At 44.3% G+C, this 20,780-nt stretch overlaps 1 protein-coding gene across 1 annotated transcript in view; it reads right to left on the bottom strand.

Moving 5' to 3' along the window:
* The window catches only part of CLNK (cytokine dependent hematopoietic cell linker), a 164,995-nt gene that overhangs the window by 92,460 nt on the left and 51,755 nt on the right, over positions 1-20,780 (bottom strand). The window contains exon 3 of the mRNA XM_029234714.1: positions 10,959-11,030. Coding sequence (XP_029090547.1) covers positions 10,959-11,030 — 72 coding nt within the window. The remainder of the gene's footprint in view (positions 1-10,958; positions 11,031-20,780) is intronic.

Below are 20,780 nucleotides of genomic sequence, written 5' to 3'. Positions count from 1 at the left end.
GGTGGTAAGTTATCTGGAAAGACCAACGAGGTCTTCTCCTGGCTGCCACATCCCGCCTTGGACAGTGTGATTTTGAAAGCACATTTCCCCTAGATTTGGGGCAATGATCTGAAAAGCCCTGGGGCAATGGAAAACTCAGAAGGATGCGGCTTCTGTGAGCTTACTTGTTTGTGCCTTTAATAATCCCTTTGCATGGCACCTATCCTCTGAGGCTCTCAAAGTGCGTCACAGGAGCAATTAATTGAGCATCACAACACACGCCAGGTATAAATATTTATGAGGCCTCATTGGTGGCTGTGACACCGGGCACAGAATAGTTAAACTAGGAGATAATAGTCACCAGGAGATCACAGCCCACCGCGTCCCACTTCCAGCTCAGACTGTTGCTCTCTGCTCACCACGTTAATACTCAAAGTGATTCTGTTGGGTAGCTCTCCCTGTCGCAAGTTTATAGACGAGGAAACAGAGGACTCAGAGGGCTCCATGACTTGCCCAGTCCCACGGGAAGCAAAAGAATTGCCACCAGCCTGTTGGACCCTCAGATCCTTGTTGCTTCCTGGGGCCCTTGCCTGCAGGCTGTGGAGAGTCATGATTTGGAGGGATTTTGCAGCTGCCGTCTGGGATGCTTTGTGGTTAGCTCTTGACACTCTTTCAAGTTGCCTGAGATGCTGCAGAAATTAACAGTAAATCAGTCAGGAAGGAGCAGATCATTTATCTGGGTCCTGAGAGATCTCTTTTGACACTTTCCACACGCAGCCCCTTCCCTGACATCTTAGTCTTTGATTAAAGCCTCAAAAGACTCCCCAGACTTGCAGCTCCTGACGTGTGACATGGAAATGATATGTTTCTGCGACTGTGTACAGGGAGCTTGATGAAGGCAGGGCAGGCCAGGCCACGGACAGAAAGCAGCACCTCAGAGCAGACAGGATGCAATCCTGAGCCCAGGGACTTTGAATACAAGGCACCCTCTTCCCGGGATCCTAGGAGGAGCTTCAGGGCTTTAGTTTGTTTGTTTGTTTGTTTTTGTTTTGTCACATTTTATCATGACACATCAATACATCCAGGATTTATTTTTCAATCCATTGACGTATATCAGAATCATGTTGAAGACTAGACATGAATTGAGTTTTAAATCTGCTTCCACCACTTGACCTTAGTCTATGTTATTTCAAAGTCATTGTCGTTTCCTTCAGCATGTCAGCCCTATCACAATGCCTGTACTTTTCCATTGGATGACCTGAGATCATTTTTTTGTTTGTTTGTTTTTTCCTTAACTTTTTATTTTATATTGGAGTATAGTTGATTAACAATGTTAGATTAGTTTCATGTGTACAGCAAAGTGATTCAGCTATATATATACAGATATCTATTCCTTCTCAAATTCTTTTTCCATTTAGATTGTTACATAATACTGAGCAGAGTTCCCTGTGCTATACAGTAGTTCCTTGTTAGAACTAATCTATTTTAAATACAGCAGTATGTACATGTACATACTGCTTATATGTGGAATCTAAAAAAATATGTTGCAAATGAACTTATTTACAACAAATCAATAGACTCACAGACTTAGAGGATGAACTTATGGTTACCAAGGGAAAAGAGTGAGGGCGAGGGATAGATTGGGAGTTTGGGACTGACATGTACACACTTCAGGTTTTAAATTAGGATTTCATCCTCCTTCTGACCTTGGCCTCAGCTGACTTTTATTTTTATTTTATTTATTTTTCCCCTCACCCGATTTTTAGAATCAAAGATCACTGACGTTGAAAGCGTGTTGGAGGTAATGTCCAATTCGTGGTTCCAAGTTTTAGATTCTTGGAGGTGGGACTGTGGTCTTTGGACAGCTAAAAAGGGTGGATCTGAAGGGAAAAATGCCTGTTCAGGCACAAGCAAGGCTCAGTTCTGGCTGGTGGGATTTCCCCACTTTGCAGATGCAGCTAAAGCTTAGAAGAGAGAAGTGACGTGTCTAAAGTGACACAGCAAGCAACTGAGCACCGGGATTGGCCTTATTAATTACTAGCCGATGCAACAACTCAGCCCACTGAGTTCCCTGCATCTGGAAGCTTCCTCCTAATTTTAAGGCTGTCTGGAAGCGGTTTATCTGCTGACTCCTCTTGGCGGGGCCCCAGAGCGATGGTGCTCATTCATATGTCGTATCCTCTGGGACGGTGCACCCCAGGGCCCTCTGTGTGTCAATGCAAGCCAAATGGATTAGCAGAGGAAGCAGTGGCAGAGCAGGGAATGATGTTGTTATTTCAGCTGAGCCTGAAAGCGGAGAGGGAGGCTGGAAGGAGGGGTCTGGGGAGGCGTGCCGGACTCCACGGCTCTGTCTGGCTGGAGTGCAGACAATATCTCGACACCGGCAGCTGACAAGCACTCTGAAAAGGCTCCTGTGTTAACACTCTTTGCAGCCTGACAGCCCAGGGCGATTAATGAAAGATGCTGCTTGCAAACTTGCTGGAGATTTGATGTGTTCTCTCAGTGCTCAAGCAAGGCCCATGTGTTAGCAAGCTGCCTCTTGCCAGGGAATTACAAAGATGCTCCCCGGCTTCCTTTAGTCAACAGCATCCATCACACGGCCACATGTGAACGAGCTGCAGCTGGATGGTGTGTAGCTTGGCAGCCATCCTTCTGCCCTTCCCACCCGCTTGCTCCTTTCTGCATCTGGGCCTGAGTGAAGCAGGTCTCCCTCTCTATTTCTGCTTGGACAGGCAGCCGTCTACGTGGTGGGCGTGGAGTATGAACTGAACAAAGCTGGCCTCCAGAGGTTTGTGGTTTTCAATATTTAAGGCTCATTTTAAATGAAGATGTTCAATTTCTAAATTATTTTGAATTTTTAATACTTCTTAATAATTTAAAAGGTTTAATAATTTTTAAAGGGTACTAAATTAAACTCCCCCCACCCTCGCTGCCTGGGAGAACTTGATCTGATGGCATGGGCAGAGTGCACCCATGTTCTCTTATCTATAGGAACAGAGTTTGGATGGTGTGTTATTCCAGTCCCATAGAGATGGAACTTGGTCCTGTCTCCAGGGTCAGGCTCCTGGCATGGAGACTAATTCCTCATCACATCCTTAAGTCTGGTGTGCGTGGGCCCCTCTGGGTCTCCCCAGGCACCTGCCACTGGTCCAGAATGCGGCAGCAAAACCCTTGGGGAATGGTCGGGTGATTTCATCCCCCTCTCTCAAACCTCCAAGATTAACTGGCTCAGCTCCATACCTCACTTTAAGCTCTGCCCCTGAAAGGAAAAGACTAGAATAAAATTCTCTCATTTGGGGGAAGATGATTGATCTTTTTAAGAGTCAGTAAGCTCATTTTCAATATAAACCAGAAAGAAATGAAAATGGAGGTAAAGTTTCTAAATTCATTCACATCTTCCTGCTCTTTGAACATTATCTATTCCATGTTGGGAATTGTGCACTTTACAGAAATCATTTCACCCAAACTTCCTAGCAATTCTTGTTGGACAGTAACTTTATCTCAGTGTTAGGGCTATGATGGGATGTTTATGCTGGATGGGACCACAAACTGGCCTTTTCATTGTGCAGATGGATTGACAGAGGCCCAGGTCAATCTCATGGGGGAGTCACTGGTGTCATGCTTCCCATCCAGCCTGTCTGACGGCAGGGCTCACCCTCTTCTCTCCACCTCTCTGAGGGAAGGGTAGGGTTTGCATCAGGGAGCCATGGGAGCTAAGGTGTGGAAATGCACAGGGAGCTTGGAGAGTAGGGAACCTGAAGGATAAGCTGGAAGGACTGTGTCAATCTCGAGGTGTCATGGAGCTTTGCAAGGCAGAGGATAAAGGATGCTCAGAGCCACATGTTAGGAAGGTGATTCAGGAGTGCATATGATGGAGTGGAAATGGAAGGACTGGGATGTCACAGTCTTAGTAAGAGGTAGTGACAGGCCTCAACACTGGGTGTTTTCCTTCCTCCCCACGTGGCCACCAAAGCTCTCTTCTGATCAACTAGCACCTGCCTGGTGAAACTCACACTTGTATCACCAGAACAGAGCACAACGCCGTTTCTCAAACCTTCTACACCAGGCCCCCAACTCCTAAAAGGGAGACCAGGTACGTAAGGCAGTGCCTGGAACATGGCTTGTACACAAAAACGTGCTGTTGAATGAGCATGAGGGAGAGGATGGATGAGTGGATGAAGGCAAGGTGCACAGGTGCAGGGAAGCGCAGGTAAGAGGGCATCCCTCGAGTAAGACAGCCTTGAGCCACACTGCAGTCTCTGTCTGGGTCTATACACAGACTCACCCTCCCCCAGCAAGGCCTGGAGCGTGCCCAGCACATTAGGAACCTGATACACGGGTGTGCACACCTCCCACACAAATCCCCCTGGGAATAGGTTCTTCACTTTCACTATAGATTCAACGTTGGAGAACATCTCCCAACTCCATATTCCTTTGAAGCAGGTGAAATTCACACCAAGGTGGAATCAGATCAAGACTCATATTTAATAAGTGAAAAGTGGGTTCATTCTCTTTTTGGGGGGGTGATGGAAATGTTCTTTTTTAAATTGTAGTATAGTTGATTTATAATGATTCAGGTGTACAGCAAAATGATTCAGTTATATATATTCTCTTTCAGATCCTTTTCCATTTTAGGTTATTATAAGATATTGAATATAGTTCCCTGTGCTATACAGTAGGTCCTTGTTGTTTATCTATTTTATATATAGTAGTCTGTATCTGCTAGTCCCAAATTCCCAATTTATCCCTCCACCTCCTTCCCCTTTGGTAATCATAAGTTTGTTTTCTATGTCTGTGGGTCTATTTCTATTTTGTAAATGTTCATTTTATCATTTTTTTTAGATGCCACATATAAGTGATATCATATGATATCTGTCTTTCTCTGACTTACTTCACTTAGTATCTCTAGGTCCATCCAAGTTTCTGCAAATGGCATTATTTCATTCTTTTTTATGAACATACAATATTCTAATGTATACATGTACCACATCTTTATCCACTCATCTGTCAATGGACGTTTAGGTTGCTTCCATGTCTTGACTATTGTAAATAGTGCTGCGATGAACATTGGGGTGCCTGTATCTTTCTGAATGAGAGTTTTTGTCTTTTCTGGGTATATGCCCAGGAGTGGGATGGCTGGGTCGTATAGTAGTTCTATTTTTAGTTTTTTAAGGAACCTCCATACTGTTCTCCATAGTGGCTGCACCAATTTACATTCCCACCAACAGTGTAGGAGTGTTATGGATTCATCTTTTGTGAAAGATGTCCTTGACTAGTTCTAAGAATCTCCTGTGTTCTATTTTGTTTTTACAAAAAAAATCTTTGGGAGGATGCATCTCCCTGAAGCAATCCCGAGGGAAACATTGACAGTGTTTGGCATTATTCCGAACCATAAAAAGCTCAAACCCCCCCATGACCCTCTTGGCTGGGGGAGGTCCAACCCCACTCCTACCCCCTCAGCATCCTGCCCTGCCAAGGCTCTTGGGCCTTCCCTCCTCTGAGCTCCTATGGCAACACTGCTGGCTCTAATAGCATACTCAGTATAGTTAAAAAGCAGTGTATAGTTATTAATTTCTTATAAAAATTTTATATTAAATTTTACTTGGGTTTTTTCTTTCTTCAACTAGATTTTAAGTTTTTTTAGGACAGAAAGCATGTCTGGTAAGCTATAATCCCTGTGTATAAGCTATCTATGTTCCTGACAAATATTGAAAGATGAAAACAAAATTATTTGGCAGTTTGATGGATATTCAACAGACGAGTGAGTGGAGCAGAGCAGGTTGCCTTGCTGTTCTACTCTAGCTGCAGTGGGCAGAGCAACTCCTGGGTCCACCATCCCCTCCACTCTCTCTCTGTCTCTCCCCTGCTTGTTCTGTCTTCTCTCTCTTCTTCCATTCTTATCCCTCTGTTAAAAGTTTCTTTTATCATCTATTTCAGGATCCAGTCTATGCCAGGCACTGGGAGTAGTACAATCTCACAGCATCCTGGTGCGTCCCGCTGGGTCCTGACTATTCTTCCTCCTTCCCCCCTTTGTACTCCCCTCCCTTCAGCAATGTTTACGGAGCATCTCCTGCATAGGAGCTCCTTGTGGACAACCACAGAAAGATGGCGGGACACCACCCTATTGCATGCATCCTCTGAAAGCACTTGGCACCCTCTGTAAAGCTCTAAGCTTGTGAACTCTTTTGGGAGGACACTTTCTACAGGGGTCCAGAGGGAGCAGACACCCAGGGCAGCTGCAGAGAAGTCGAGAGAAGACCAGTAGCTGTGGCCACCCGGCACGAGCTGTGACCTCAGGTGTGCCTGGTCAGGAAGGCTGGCACAGGGGCCTCCCTGTGCACGGAATAGAACAGGGAGGCCGTCTCCTTGAGGAGTGGCCTGCTGGGATGTGAGAAATGACAGCCACCTGTACCTTGTCCTCTGGAGTTAACTATTGCTGCAGGTCTTAGTGACAGCAGGGAAAAATCAATAGTCCATGAGGTGATGAATTGGGAAGGGTCTGAATGTGGGAAATGTGAGTGACACTGTTAGGAATAACTCCATCAGGAATGGAGGAGAAAGAGACTTGCACTTGGAGTGTGAACCTTGGCTTTGCTCCGCTCTCGAAAGTGGACTTGGGAAAGCCCTCCCCTTTCCGTTCCTTAGCCTCCTGGCTGGGCTCCCACAGGCCTGCATCTGCTTCTGTCCCACATGTGGCACAGTATCTTGTGATCTATTATACATGCATTTTTATGTTTGTCTCCACAAGAGGCTGAGCATCTTGATGGCAGGTGCTATGTCTTCTTTATTTTTGATTTTCCTGGTCCCCAACGCAGGGATCTCTCCCAGGTGGGGACAACATTCTCTCCCATCTCCCTCCTGCTGTCTCACACTGGGTCCCTGTCTTATATCGTCTTCCCTCCATCTCATTTACATAATGGGAAGGGGCAGAGCGAGAGCTGGGCCCAGAGGTCTCTCGCTCCAGCTCCAAAGCTTGCCCTCTTGATAATGATGCTTGATGCTGCGGTTCTCAAACTTGAATGGGCATCATAGTCACTGGGAGAGCTTGTTTAAACCCAGGTGCTTGGACTCCAACACCCAAGTTTCTGATTCAGTAGGTGGGGCCTGAGATCCTGCCTCCCTAAGCAGCTCCCAGGTGATGCTGACGCTGCCGGCCCAGGGACCAGCCCTAAGAATCGCTGCTAGGAGGCTTTGTAGCTATGGCTGTGGATGTTCTTCTCAGGTGTCTAATGCATGTGCCCCTGCTTCATAGTGGAGAGTCTTGACACGAGTAGATTTGAGACTCATAGGATTAGAAAACAAAATTCACATGTGGCAACTTGGAACCCAGAAAAGACCCTCGATTTGAAGTCAGACTCGGAATGCAAATCCAGCTGTTAACAGTTACCAGCTCTGTGACTGTGACCAAGACATGTCACCTCTCCCAGGCTCTCTTTCCTCATCTGTGAAATGGGAATACTATTACCTACTTCAGAGAATTATTGTGAGGATTAAATGCCACAGTTCCTCTCATGGTTTCTGGTACTGGCATTCAGCTATTGATAAAAGTTTGGACTTGACTGCAAAACATCAATCAGGATGTTTCTGTTTCTGTCCACATGGGCACAGGGCACAGAAGTGGGTATTGGGGATTTAGCAAGAGAGATTCCATGGGACATTCTAGGAAACATTCATCTTAATATCGTCGACAGGTTGGAGGTAATGGATGTGCATGGGATCGTGTGTTTTTCTTGGTTAGTCTCCTGGGATGTATCATCTGTGTGAAGCCCCAGCATGGAGCTTTATATTTTACTTTGTACATTACGGGGAGGTCCACGCTTGTTTGAGTCTGGGGGTGGGTGGGGAAAGACAGCCCTTCTGCATCTGTCGCCAGAGTTGACCCCTACACGTAACTAAGGGATGGCAATAGTGAGGGCAGTGACGTGGAGTGCCAGGGTTGTTTCAGAGATTAGTACTAATGATTATGTCCACTGTTTACTATATACCACACTCAGCTATTCAGCTTCGAGGAAGTTATTTACCCTCTCCAGTCTTCATTCTTCTCTCCTATAAAAGGAAAGCTAGTAAGAATGTGATCGCTAGGATGCAGTGAGACACTACTTATTAAGCTTTTTTTTTCATTTTTTTACTGGAGTATAGTTGATTTACAATGTTGTGTTAGTTACAGCAAAGTGAGTCAGTTATACATATGCATATATCAAGTCTTTTTTAGATTCTATTCCCACATTACAGAGTATTGAATAGAGTTCCCTGTGCTATACAGTAGGTTCTTATTAGTTATCTATTTTATATATAGTAGTGTGTACATGTCAATTCCAATCTCCCAATTTATCCCTCCCCCTTCTTTCCCCCTTGGTAACCATAAGTTTGTTTTCTACATCTGTGACTCAGTTTCTGTTTTGTAGGTTCATTTGTACCATTTATTTTTAGATTCCACATATAAGGGATATCATATGATATTTGTCTTTCTTTGCCTATTAAGCTCTTAAAACAGCGCCTAGCCCGTGGTGAGTACTCAGTGACTATTAGCCTTTGTTATTTATTGAGAACCTCCTATTTTCCAGGCACGCTATAGAGGTCATGCATTTATTCCCCAAAGACAGGGACTGTTTTAGGTCCAACAGATCCCTGGTGGTCAAAATAGTTTACTCTTGTATTTTTTGTTTTCTTTTGGCTGCGCTGCACTGCCTGTGGGATCTTAGTTCCCTAACCAGGGACTGAACCTGGGACCTCAGCAGTGAAAGCACAGAGTCCTAACCACTGGACCGCCAGGGAATTCAATCTACTCTTGTTTTTCTTTTTCCAATGTTTCCATTTTTATTTGTGTATTTTCTTTTTTTCTTATTGGTTATCTATTTTATACATATTAATGTATATATGTCAATCCCAATCTCCCAATTCATCCCCCCCCCCTTTTCCTCCTTGGTTTTCAGATACCATTTCTAAAATATGCAAGACATTGAGATGGTAATAGGCTTGTCAGAGTGAGGTCGCTGCTGAGCTAGCAAACAGGTCAGCTGAAATTTCAATCCAGCACCCACAGACCCGTTCTGTTCTGCTGCCCTGCCCACCAGCAGCACTGTCCTTACTTCACCATCATCGGATGCTGATAAGAATTATAATTTGTGTGGAGAACGAAAACATCGTTTAATAGTTATGAAGGTGTGATGGTAGATCCAAATATGTAGTTTTCGCACATTTTGATTTGATTTATAGATCTCACTTACTAATTTATATTCATATAATACTTTCATTATAAAATATGCAAAGGTACAGAGATTTGTGTGTATAAGGGATTTTTAAAAAAAATTTGGGTTTATAAATAGTTTGGAACAGGTTGCAGAAACATCATCTGTTGCTCTTTTTAATATATCTTGGGCGTGCTCTGATATATCCTGAAATAATTTGCATTGGAAAAAAGCACTGGGCCCTCTCTCTCTTTTTTTTTTTTCCAAATGTAACTGTAAATATTACTTTGATGTGTGTAATTGCTGCAACCATTTGCATCTGAAGGAAGACTTCTAACCCTTCCATCTCTCATCTCTTGCTATTGTCAAGAAATAAGAAAAACCGACTTAAAATGCAGCATTCAACTGTGTTTAATGTAAACATTGAAGAAGTCTGAGAACAGCCACAAATTTTCCTTTGCTTAATGCAATCTTGAAAATATTCCAAGTATTCTGTTTTATAGGCACGCGTCCACTCTGCTTAGGGAAAATATTTCTTCAGGCACATCTTAGCATGTCAAGATTGCTTCTGGTACCTGGCACTTAGTAGGCACTGAACAGATGTTTGGCGATTGACTTGAGTTGAAGTTCACTGGGATGCAAGGGTTGGTATAGCAGTCAGAGACCCTTGGGTCCCTCTAGGCACAGAGACAGCTCTGGCAGGGCTCAGCAAGGGGGTTCCGGCTGGGTGAGGGAGGCCTGCAATCCCTCTGAGCATTGGGGTACCGTCCAGGATCAGACCTTGGCCAGTGCAGAGCTGGAGCTGGCTTCAGGATTGGTCCCTTGTCAGTCATTTCATCAAGTAGCTTTCCTTCTGAGCTCTAAGCCTTGGTTGTGAGCCCCTTGGAGACAGGACATTGCCTCTCATCTCTGCATTTTCAAGAGCCTGTGCAAGTCCTAATGCCATGATTGCTCAGTAAGTATTTTGCTCAACTGAAGGACAAAGAAAAGAAACCAAATGCGCACAAGGCTCCCTCTAGTCTCCTCGCTTCCGAGACCTGGCTGTGAGCTCATGGCCTGATCCATCCATGATTCATCACTTAAGTCATTCAGCAGCTGCAGGGCGTAAGCTCCCCCCTGGCTGTCTCTTGGGCTGTTGAGAGACCTGGGTGGGTGGTGGAAATAGCCCTGGTCTGAAATGCTGTGGACACCTGGGGGCCTGTTTTTAAAATTTCTTTCAATTAAAACATTTTTTTATTGGCTGTTTTTCCTTGCATCTGATCTTTACTTTTTTTAAATTGAAGTATAGTTGATTTACAATGTTGTGTTAATTTCTGCTGTACAGCAAAGTGATTCAGTTCTACATATATCTACATTCTTTTTTTATCTTCTTTTCCATGATGGTTTATCACAGGATATTGACTAAAGTTCCCTGTGCTATACAGTAGGACCTTGTTGTCCATCCATTCTATATATAATAGCTTGTATCTGCTAACCCCCATCTCCCACTCCATCCCTCCCCCATAGCCTGTATCTGCATCACATACTTGCTGGCAGTTCAACCTGCGTCAAGTCCCTTCTTGCTCTGGGCCTTGGTCACCGTGTAACCTTTAAGAACAATGACAGCAATACAATTCTATCCCATTTACATTTCGTGTGTGTGCGTGTGCGTGCGTGTGCGTGCATGTGCATGTACGTACGTGTGTGTGTGTGTGTGTGTGAGGGTGCGTGTGTGTGCACGTGCTGGTCAGCTAATTTGCCGCAGCATCAAAGTTTTTACTCCTCTATTAACAAAGAAGGAAATATTCTGACCTAATTTTTGGCAGAGAAAAGTTCTGGAATTTCAAATCACGGGATTCTTCTTTTGTTGTTTTTCTATCGCCCCTGTGATGAAAGAAAATAGATTATAGTCAGGAAATTGTAAGAAGAGAGGGGGAAAAAATAATTAAGTGCATTCCTTCATAGAAACAACCACCCAGTCAGATGTAAGCAATTAGCATCTCACACAAAATTCGAAATCTCTCTTTGCATTTCCACTGGGGTTAAACAAAATCTGAGTTTAAAGTAATCCAATTACTTCAAACTTTTTTTTTTTTTTAATGTAAGTGCTTTATTTTACAAGTGGCAATAGCGTGGGGTAGAATAATCGCCCCCATCAGAATGAGGACGTGGGCACTCCCACATCAGGGAGGTCACGGTGGTGCCCTCCTTAAGCTCTCTGATTGTCCATGACATCGCTCTGTACGGCGAAGAGCATCACACCTGGTTAAAGGGGGGCTGTCAAACAAGGACAGCGCCTATGGGCTAAGGAATGTCCTAGATGCTTTCCTATGTTAATTGAATTCGGCCCCGAACTAGCAAACGTCATCCGGTTTAGGGAGGCAGATGATTTAGAAATAGCAACTTGGATTAAAATAATTTGTATTGAACTTCTGTATAATTTAGTCACTGTGTGATATTTTCTACGAAGAGACTAACTTATCTTAAATTGAGTTAATTTGTTCAAATTCAGTAAGACATTCTATCATAAACCATCTCTCGTTCATTTCATCAGCCAAGTTTAATATACTTCCATTTCTTGTGCAGGCCTTTCGTGAGCTTTATCGGACATTTAAGGATGATCCTTTCCTCCACAAATGTTCCTTTGCAGCTACCTGGGTAGCTCCTCTGACCCCTTTGCCCCCCTGCTTCTCTCCCCTTGGGCCACACCTGCTACTTCTTGGTCCTTAGATTTTCTCTCCTCCCTCCCCCAGGTCTCTTCCAGGGACTGGTCCCTCTTTTTCAAGCACCTGCTATCTTCCTTCTTCTCCTGCATCTAACTCATGCTTCTGAGTTCAGCTCACATCACTTCCTCAGAGAAACCTTCCTTCCCCTCTGAGACGGACCCCTTCACAGAACTTGTCTGAACTTTCATTGTCCTTTGGTTTAACATGTAGCTTGTATTCATGTCTGCTAAGCTGCAGAACTGCCATCTCCATGAGGACAGGGACCGCAGGGCTCTGCATGCCCAGGGTTTGGGTCAGTGCCCAACCTGCAGTGGCTGTACATGGCTGCACATGAGAACAAAGGTCTCCAGGAAATACCAAAAGATGACTTGAGACTCTATCTCCACCTAGGATTTTGTGTGAAGCCTAATGATTGCAGCATGATAAATACAAAAAATAGTGAGTTGTTTGGATATATTTTGTCATTGTGTAAATTGATCATCTAGAAAGATGATGGCATTATTCTGTTATTTTTCATTTTTTTTGTTATTCCATGATTACACAATTATTTCATCATTATATTATTTCATATATTATATTATTTCATTTTTAAAAAAAATTATCTGGGTTAAAGCTCTAGTCGTAAATCTATGTCTGCATTCTGACTTCATTTCTAAGTTCTAAACATGAACATCTAACTATTTTTGGGACCTTTCTCACTGGTCCTCTGGTCCTCTGTCAGACCCAGGCCCTTTTCCTAGTGAGTTTTCCTAGTGAGCAGCTCCATTGCTCACATAGCTTCCCAACCAGCAGCCTGGGGACTCACCTTAAGTCTTCTCTTTCCTCTCCTCTCCATCCTCACCATCTCAACAATTTGTTACCAGGTCCTAACAATAGATTCCCGAACATCCTCTCTCTCCACTCCCATAAGTGATACCCGCTCTTAGTTCTACTTTCAGAACTAAGTTCTCTCCAGTCTGGACTTTGCTGTTGGCCCCCTAGCCACCTGGGCTCCAATCCACCCACAAAACTGCAGTAAGAACAACCATCTTTCTAATTAGCAGAATATTATTGAGTCACCTCCCTGCTTGAAAATCCTCACCACGCCTCTATTTCTGCAGGACAAAGTCCACACTCTTTACCATGATAACCAAGATCCCTGCCCCAGTGGCCTTGAATACAATTTCTGTTGTTTGCGTTCTCATTTCCTGCCACCCTCTCCCTCTGCCAGGCCCCCGCGTTGTCCTCTTTCTGCGTCATACTTTTGTATGCTCCCAGATGATCGATTCCATTTTCTTTTGCCTCCATTGGATCTGGCAAAATACTTTCCATTCTTTAAGGTTTAGTTCAAATATTAGTTCCCCATGAGGTCTTCTGTGCTGCTTCCTCTTTCAACACTTTTAGTATTTTTGGTATATCTCTGTTTTACCATTCATTCACTTGTTCATGAATCCATTCATTCATTAACTCAGCAAGTAATATCGGATCTATCTTGTGCCAGGCTGTATGCAGTCATTAAAGAAGACACATGAAGCCTGCCTCGTGAATCTTTTATTGTTGTTGGGAGATAGGCCATAAACAAGTAAATAAACAATCATATTTTTATCATATTGCCTTGTATGTGCCTTGTATGTGTTCATGTTCCCCTAGAGTAGGGGAAGGAACACAGGCTAATTTATTACACAGAGAACTCAACACATCCCAGAAAAGTGGGAAGTGCTGTAGGTTTGTGGGGAAACTGAGGCACAGAGTGTCAATGGGTGAGCCAATGAATTGTTCTTGAAATCACCTCTTACTCCACTGAGAAAGAGCGTATCACCTCACAGGAACCAGCTTCTCTTCTTAACTATACACCCAACACTTCTTGTTCTACACTTTTCAGAGATCTCTGATTTCCTTTTTCTCTCTCTTTTTTTTTTTTTTGGCTGTGTTGGGTCTTCGTTTCTGTGTGGGGGCTTTCTCTAGTTGTGGCGAGCAGGGGCCCCTCTTCATCGCAGTGCGCGGTCCTCTCTTGTTGCAGAGCACAGGCTCCAGACGCGCAGGCTCAGTAGTTGTGGCTCACGGGCCCAGTTGCCCTGCAGCATGTGGGATCTTCCCGGACCAGGATTCGAACCTGTGTCCCCTGCATTGGCAGGCGGATTCCCAACCACTGCACCACCAGGGAAGCCCTCCTTTTTCTCTTTGGCACCTCCCTCCTGCATGGTCAGTTGACAAAACCCATCCAGTCCTCCTTCACATGTCTTATTGCTCCATCCCTTTCTTACACCCCCTCTGAGTCTTCCCTCTCCAGATCCTCTTTACTTTTCAGGTAGATCTAACAGAAGCCAGTTCTGCGTAGTTGAATCAATACACACTGACTGTAGTGTGTTGAAGAGGGTCTATAAAAAAATGTGTCTGTCTAGAAATGGTGAATTATTTGGGAAGAGGTTCTTTGGAAATGTAATCAAGGTAAGGTCTTGAGATGAGATCGTCCTGGATTAGGGTGGCTCTATATCCAAGGACAGGTGTTCTTAGAAGAGGAAAAGACATGGAGGAGAAGGGCATGTGAATGTCCCACGTGAAGATAGAGGCAGAGGTTGGAGTAATGCTGCCACAGGCCAAGGAGCATCTGGAGCCACCCAAAGCTGGAAGAGGAAAGGAAGGATGCTCCCCTAGAGCCTTCAGAGGGAGCACAGCCCTCTGAATTGATTTCAGACTTCTGGGCTCCAGAACTGCGAGAGAATACGTTTCTGACGTTTTAAGCCCTGGTTTACGGTAATTTGATACAACAGCCCTAGGAAACTAACATACAGGACATCTAACCTGTCCCATCGGCTTTTTCCAGAAGCTTCTCATTCTATACACTCCCATTGAGCTTGCAGATTTCTGAGAAATCACACAAATTGCTCTTAAGCCATAATTCTCTTTCAAGGGCCTGTGCAGCTGGATTGCTGACTCCAAGATCATGAATAGCAATAATGTGTAATGTTATAATTATCATGATAATAACAACAGCTTGAAACTGAGATAAGATTTACAATTTACCGACCATCGTTTGCCAGTTCACACATATTAATCCATCAAATGCTCACAACAGTCCTATGAGGTCAGTCCTAGTCTTTCCCCAGTCCTGTTGGATTTCTTTATCTCATGTCCTGTTTACGCTCCATCTCCTGAGGAATTGCCACATATTAGGCTCCCGAGGAAACACTCTGAGAAGGAGATGATGGTGCAGGAAGTCCATTAGGGTGAGATCTTGGGATCCGCCCCTGTGGAGGGAAGGGAAGGAAGCAGGATTGGGCAGGGGGAAAAGTTGGGCGGTGCTCTTGGATTGGTATGATGCCCCTTCAGAACTACTCCAAGTTGTGGTGGGGACTGTGTTTTGGTACTCCCAGGTGGACCAGTTAGTGGATGTGAGCTGCCCCAGGTGAGGCAACTCCATTCAACTGAGACAATTCCCAAAGGAGGTTGCTATGGCGAAACTCTCAAAGTCTAGTGTAACATCATATTGCATTCTGACTCTTTGGAGTCTGAGGTCCTAAGATCAACATAGGTCTTGGCTATATTTTTCATTAGGAGAGAATGAGGATGGAAGGAGGAAGGAAGGAAGGATGTGGCCAAGGGCAGTATGATCCTGAGGGCAGGTTGTCCCCTAGGAAGGAGTGGATAAGCAAGTCAGAGAGATGCTAGTCTCCATGGAATGTGATGAGGTGTGGACACAAAGGTTAAGAGCACACACGTGTACTTGATCTGGGTTTGAATCTGGTTCTGCCAACTGAATAAGTCACTAATTTATCTCATCATCTCCATTTTACCCACAAGGAAGGGCAGAGTTATAATAACTCCCTCCCTCACACGTTGATTGCATGTTAGTGATCATTTTCATTATCTAGGACCCAATTCTTACTCAAATAATTAAGGAATAGCAGAGGTGGACAGCCAGAAGCACCAAGAAAGACAGTTGATAATGAAAGTATTTCAGCCAGGGCAAAAGTGTGGGTTATTAACTCACAGTTTTCGTGGGTCAGGATTGTAAGCGTGACTTTGCTGGGTCCTCTGTTTTATGGTCTCTGTTGAGGTTGCAGAGACCTCACAGTGTCAGCCAGAGTTGGAGTCTCATCTGAAACCTCAACTGGGAAAGGATCTATCTGGTCCTAAGCACATGTGATTGTTGGCAGAGTTCAGTTTCTTACGGCCTATTGGACTGAGAAGATCACTTCCTTGGTGTCTGTTGGTGTGAGGATGCCCTCAGTTCCTTGCCGGATGGGCCACTTGCTTTATCAAAACGTGTAAACCAAGAAGACAAGAGGAAAGTTGCAATCTCATGTAACGTAATGTAATCACAGAGATGACGTCTCATCAATTTTGCCATCTCCTGTTGCTTAGAAGCAGTCACAGGCCTTGCTCTCAATTAAGAGGGATGGGGATGGATTATACAGGGAGGGACATAAGTACCAGGAGAAGAGGTAATTGGGGGCCACTTTAGTGTCTGTCTGCCACATAATATTGCTCCCTCAATGTAGAAGTGTGAGTAGAGGCAACAACAGTTAGTAACATTCAGAAGGTATTTGGCAAACCTGCAAACCAAATAAGCTAGAATCTTTCTGCAGCCTGTTTTACAACCTTCTGTGACTCCTGAAAATGTCAGGCCTGTTTTCAAAAGTTTTTCAGTTAATCCCAGAAGAAACTGGCTCTCCAGTTCTTTGCTGTTGCATGTGAGGGGTCACTGTAATTAGTTTTGCAGCAGCATGCTATACTTCTAACTCCCTTAAAATAGTCACTGCACTAGTTGTCACAAACAACTTCTCCAAGTGATGGATATCTGTTTTGTTCATTCTATTTGGTCATTAAGCCAAGGGGGTGGTATGTACAAACTTCCTTCAAGTTGTGTATTCCTGCACACAGTTTCTTCTAAACCTAGGAAATGTTTAACACTCTCTCTGAGCATCTGAGGAAAGCCCAGGTTCTTGGGGATTTGACATGCCGTAGCCTGGATGATGGATACCTTTTATGTGCTTGCACTGCTGAACCCAGAAAAGTTGAAGGACATACGCAGGCTTCTAGCCACACAGATTTTTTTTTTAAAGTTTGAGTTTGAATATATTTACATAGGGCTGATTTTCTCAAGCTCATGCAGCCTCCCCATTCATTCCCGACTCTCTTGCACTTTTAGATTGCTTGAATGGGCCCTGAAGATTTGAGCTGGTGACCTCCCCAGAAGAATTTGAGAGGAAGGTCCATTCAGTAATAAATTGACCACAGTGGAGAGTTGAAATGAGAGAGCTGCTATTACGCATGACTTTGTGATGGTTAATTTTACCTGTCAACTTGGCTAGGCTATGGTGCCGAGTTGTTTGGTCAAACAGCAGTCTACATGTTGCTGAGAAGGTATTTCTTAGATGTGATTAACATTTAAATCAGCAAACTTGGAATAAAGTGGATGACCCTCCCTAGTGTGGGTGGGTCTCATCCAATCAGTTGAAGGCCTTAAGAGCAAAGGCTGAGGTTTCCCTTCCTGAAGAAGGAATTCTGCCTCAAGGCTACAACATAGGAACCCTGGCTTAGTTTCCAGTCTGCTGTCCCATGGAATTGGGTGCAAGACTGCAACATCCACTCTTCTTACCTGCCCTATAGATTTCAGACTTGCCAGCCCCCATAAGCATGTAAGCCAATTCATTAAAATAAATCTCTCTCTCAATATATGTAACCTTGACTAATATACTTCTAATTTAATCCTCACAACAGTGCTTCATATCAGATACTCATGTTATCCTTATTTTACAGATGAAGAAACAAAGACTCAGCACCCCAGTTATTGAGACAAAGCTTGGTATGAAACCTGTTCCTTCACGGAACGGACTCCATATAGAAAATAGATGTTTCACTCCAAGCCACAGTGTCTGAGGAGCAGGGAAAGATGTACACACAGAAGACTCTTTGTCCTAAAGTGTCCCTCTAGAATTGAGCACGGCTTTGAGTAAGTTTCTGCAGGAAGCCTGAGTGTGAGATGGTCCTGGCAGGTTGCCCTGGCCTCCACTGTGGGACATTCTCTCTCTCCTGGTGCCTGAGTCATAGTGGAATTTGAGTTGCCAGTGAAGACACAGTGGATGCTGTTGTCCATGGGATGTGGCCTAATTGCCTATCTGGATTGTTGCAATAAACCCATGCCTAGATATCTCATGGGAAGCTACATTCACTTGGAAGCAGACGCTAATGATAAGGCATGATTTCAAACTCTGCTCACAGATGGAGATGCAGTAAGATCCTGTACTTCCCTGTGTCTGTACACACCAGGAGATAAAAACACACCAAATTCGGAGGTGTCCCTGCCCTGCCTGACAGTATGTGTATAGTGGAAAGTGAGGGGAATGACCCAGATACAAGAGAGACTTTTATTCCAAAGCAGCTTCAACGTTGGGGGCATTGCTCAGAGCCTTCTGTCTGTCTTGCCCAGTGTCTCCCATTTGTGGAACTTATAGCTACAACCTTGGACAATAATGTCAGGGACAGCCACCTGGACAGGAAAGAGAGTTTGGTCCTGTGACCTTAGGGTTAGGGTTAGGGTTCGGGCCCTAAATATTTTACTGCCTCACTGTGTTATCTCAGTCATGTTACTTAACTCTAAGCCGGTCATGGTTATGCCATGTGTAAAATCAGAGTTTGGGACTGGTTGGTGTGTTCCCTGAAGCATCATTACTCTATGTATCCTGAACACTTTCCTGTCCCTGCACTAAACAAAGGGGAATAAGAGTCCTGATTCATAAGCAGATGAAAGTCTTGTGGCAAAGTCCTAAAAACTATGGCATAAGAGGGGTGTGTGTATAACATGCTTTGAGAACTTAGTGGCAGAATGAATTAACTTAAGGGTCCTGTGCTCACTGAAGCTCCCTAGATCTTTCACCTGGGTCTCAAGAGCTCCTTGTCAGTTTCCTTGACATCAGTCCCTTTCTACTCAAAGATCCTCTGCTAATTTTATCTGACCCATCATTTCAACTCTCCAGTTTTGTTTTACAAACCTATGTTCCAGGCAAACCGAACCTCTTGCTACCTGAAACACAGCACACTGAAACTCTCTCTTCTCATGTGGTCTCTTCTACCTGAGATTCATTTCTCTCTCTTTCTCTTCTCCTTCTAACTTTTCCATATCATCAAATTCTCCTTGTTCTGCTGGGCCCAGCACAGATACCATCTTTTCCAATTATGTTTTCCAAATGTGACTAGGCAGATGTCCTAAGTCCCTCTGTGAGCTAGAATGGTGCTTGTTCTCTATCTTAGTGGATGGCAGCCGTGTTTCCTAAGCCCCCAGCCCATCCTGGACCCGGCCCCTCTCCTCCTGTAGCCTCTTTGACAGCTCCTGAAAGGCTCTGTCCCACGGTCTTGTGAACAAAATCCTCTCAGACTTAAGTCCTCTACTGAACTGAATTGAAATTGAGCAGTGGGCCCTGGTGCCATCCTTCAGTCAAATATTTATTGAGTAGCTATTATGTGCTGGTTATTGTCTTATGCCTGGAGACACAGGTGGACAAGACACAAAAGGTCCTACCCTTGTGAAGCTGGCAGCCTGTGAGTGCGAACCAAGCTAATGAGCAAGAAGTTCACCTCCTCTGTCTTTCTTTCTTCCCCACGGCTTCCTATCTTTGTTGACTCCTGATTTGAATGGCTCCCTGGCTTCAGGACAGTCCACCAGGCTCTTCCTTGAGTTTCCCTTTGTACACAGCTATGACAGCTGCCTGTAGATTCATACCTGGCCAGCTACCTCTGGGCTTCCTTCAGGCCTCTGGGAGCCGCTTGGGCTGCACTTCTTCTTCCCTATTCTCTGGACTCAGGAAGAGGCTGTGGGTTCTCTGATGAAGTGGATCAGGCTTCAGTTTTCAGGGGCTACCACCTGCATGATCATGATCAGTGTGTACATCCCCCCACCAAAGCTCTTAATTCCTGCTATTCCCCTCACACAGACTAGCAGCAAACAGCTTCTCATGAGAAGATCCATATATGGAGGCAGGAATCTCTGGAGGGAATTACTGATTCTTGCTTATTAAGGCGGAAAATGGAGCTGGAATATTCTAGCATAGACCAGCTCTGCCTGTGGGTTGCAGGTGCAGAGTGGAGGGTGGTGTCTGAATGTAACTCTTTGCTTTCCCAGAGTTACAGCTTCGGAGAGTCCCAGAGCATGGGGCTCCATGCTTGGCGTCGCCTCTGTGCTCTAGAATCTGCAGCCCCTTACGCATAACATCTGCTTGAACCTGTTAATGTTACAGATGAGAAAACTTGGGCCCAGACAAGTAAAGTGGCTTGCCCACGCTAACCAGAGGCTGACACAGAAGACTCCGATCAGCTCCTGTTTCCATGCGTGGTGCCTGAGGTCCCTTTCATTTTGCCTGGGCTTCCTCAGTGCTTGTCTTCTAATTAAGCCTCTTTGTGTGCCTTCTAAATAAAATCTCTTTTTCTTTTTAATCTCCTTGAGGCCAGAAAGACAAAAGAAAGATAACCTAATTTAGAAAACAAGAAAGTAATCCTGAATCCTTTTATGTTCAGGTTTCAAGAAACCCTATGAAACCTTTTCTCCTGTTTTTTTTTTGGTTGTTGTTGTTTAAATTTTGATTCAGCAAAAGGAAACAAATGAACCAAGAAATAGAAGCCTTACATATCTTTTCAAATGCTTTCTCCTTTCCCCCCCCCCCCCCGTCTTGATTGTCAGAAGATGTAGCTTCTAATAGGCCATCAATGTATGTAATGAGCAAACACAATAACAACAGTGAATTACCCTTTTTATATGTCCATAGATGTATTCATAGTGGAATTTAATTTATAGATGGTCATGCCTGAAAGATTCTGGGTTCATGATAGAAAGCAACAGGAAAAAAGCAATATGTTTATCTTTTAAAAACCTTCAGAACAAAAACTCGATGTGTGCCTGGTTAGTACACACTCCATAAAAACCCAAGAGTAA

This window comes from Monodon monoceros, unplaced genomic scaffold (genome assembly GCF_005190385.1).
Source record: "Monodon monoceros isolate NGI ecotype Baffin Bay Population unplaced genomic scaffold, NGI_Narwhal_1 Super_Scaffold_20, whole genome shotgun sequence".
NCBI classification, from domain to species: domain Eukaryota; kingdom Metazoa; phylum Chordata; class Mammalia; order Artiodactyla; family Monodontidae; genus Monodon; species Monodon monoceros.
The sequence above is the reverse complement of the archived record's forward strand: the minus strand, read 5'-3'. Positions and strand labels throughout refer to the sequence as shown.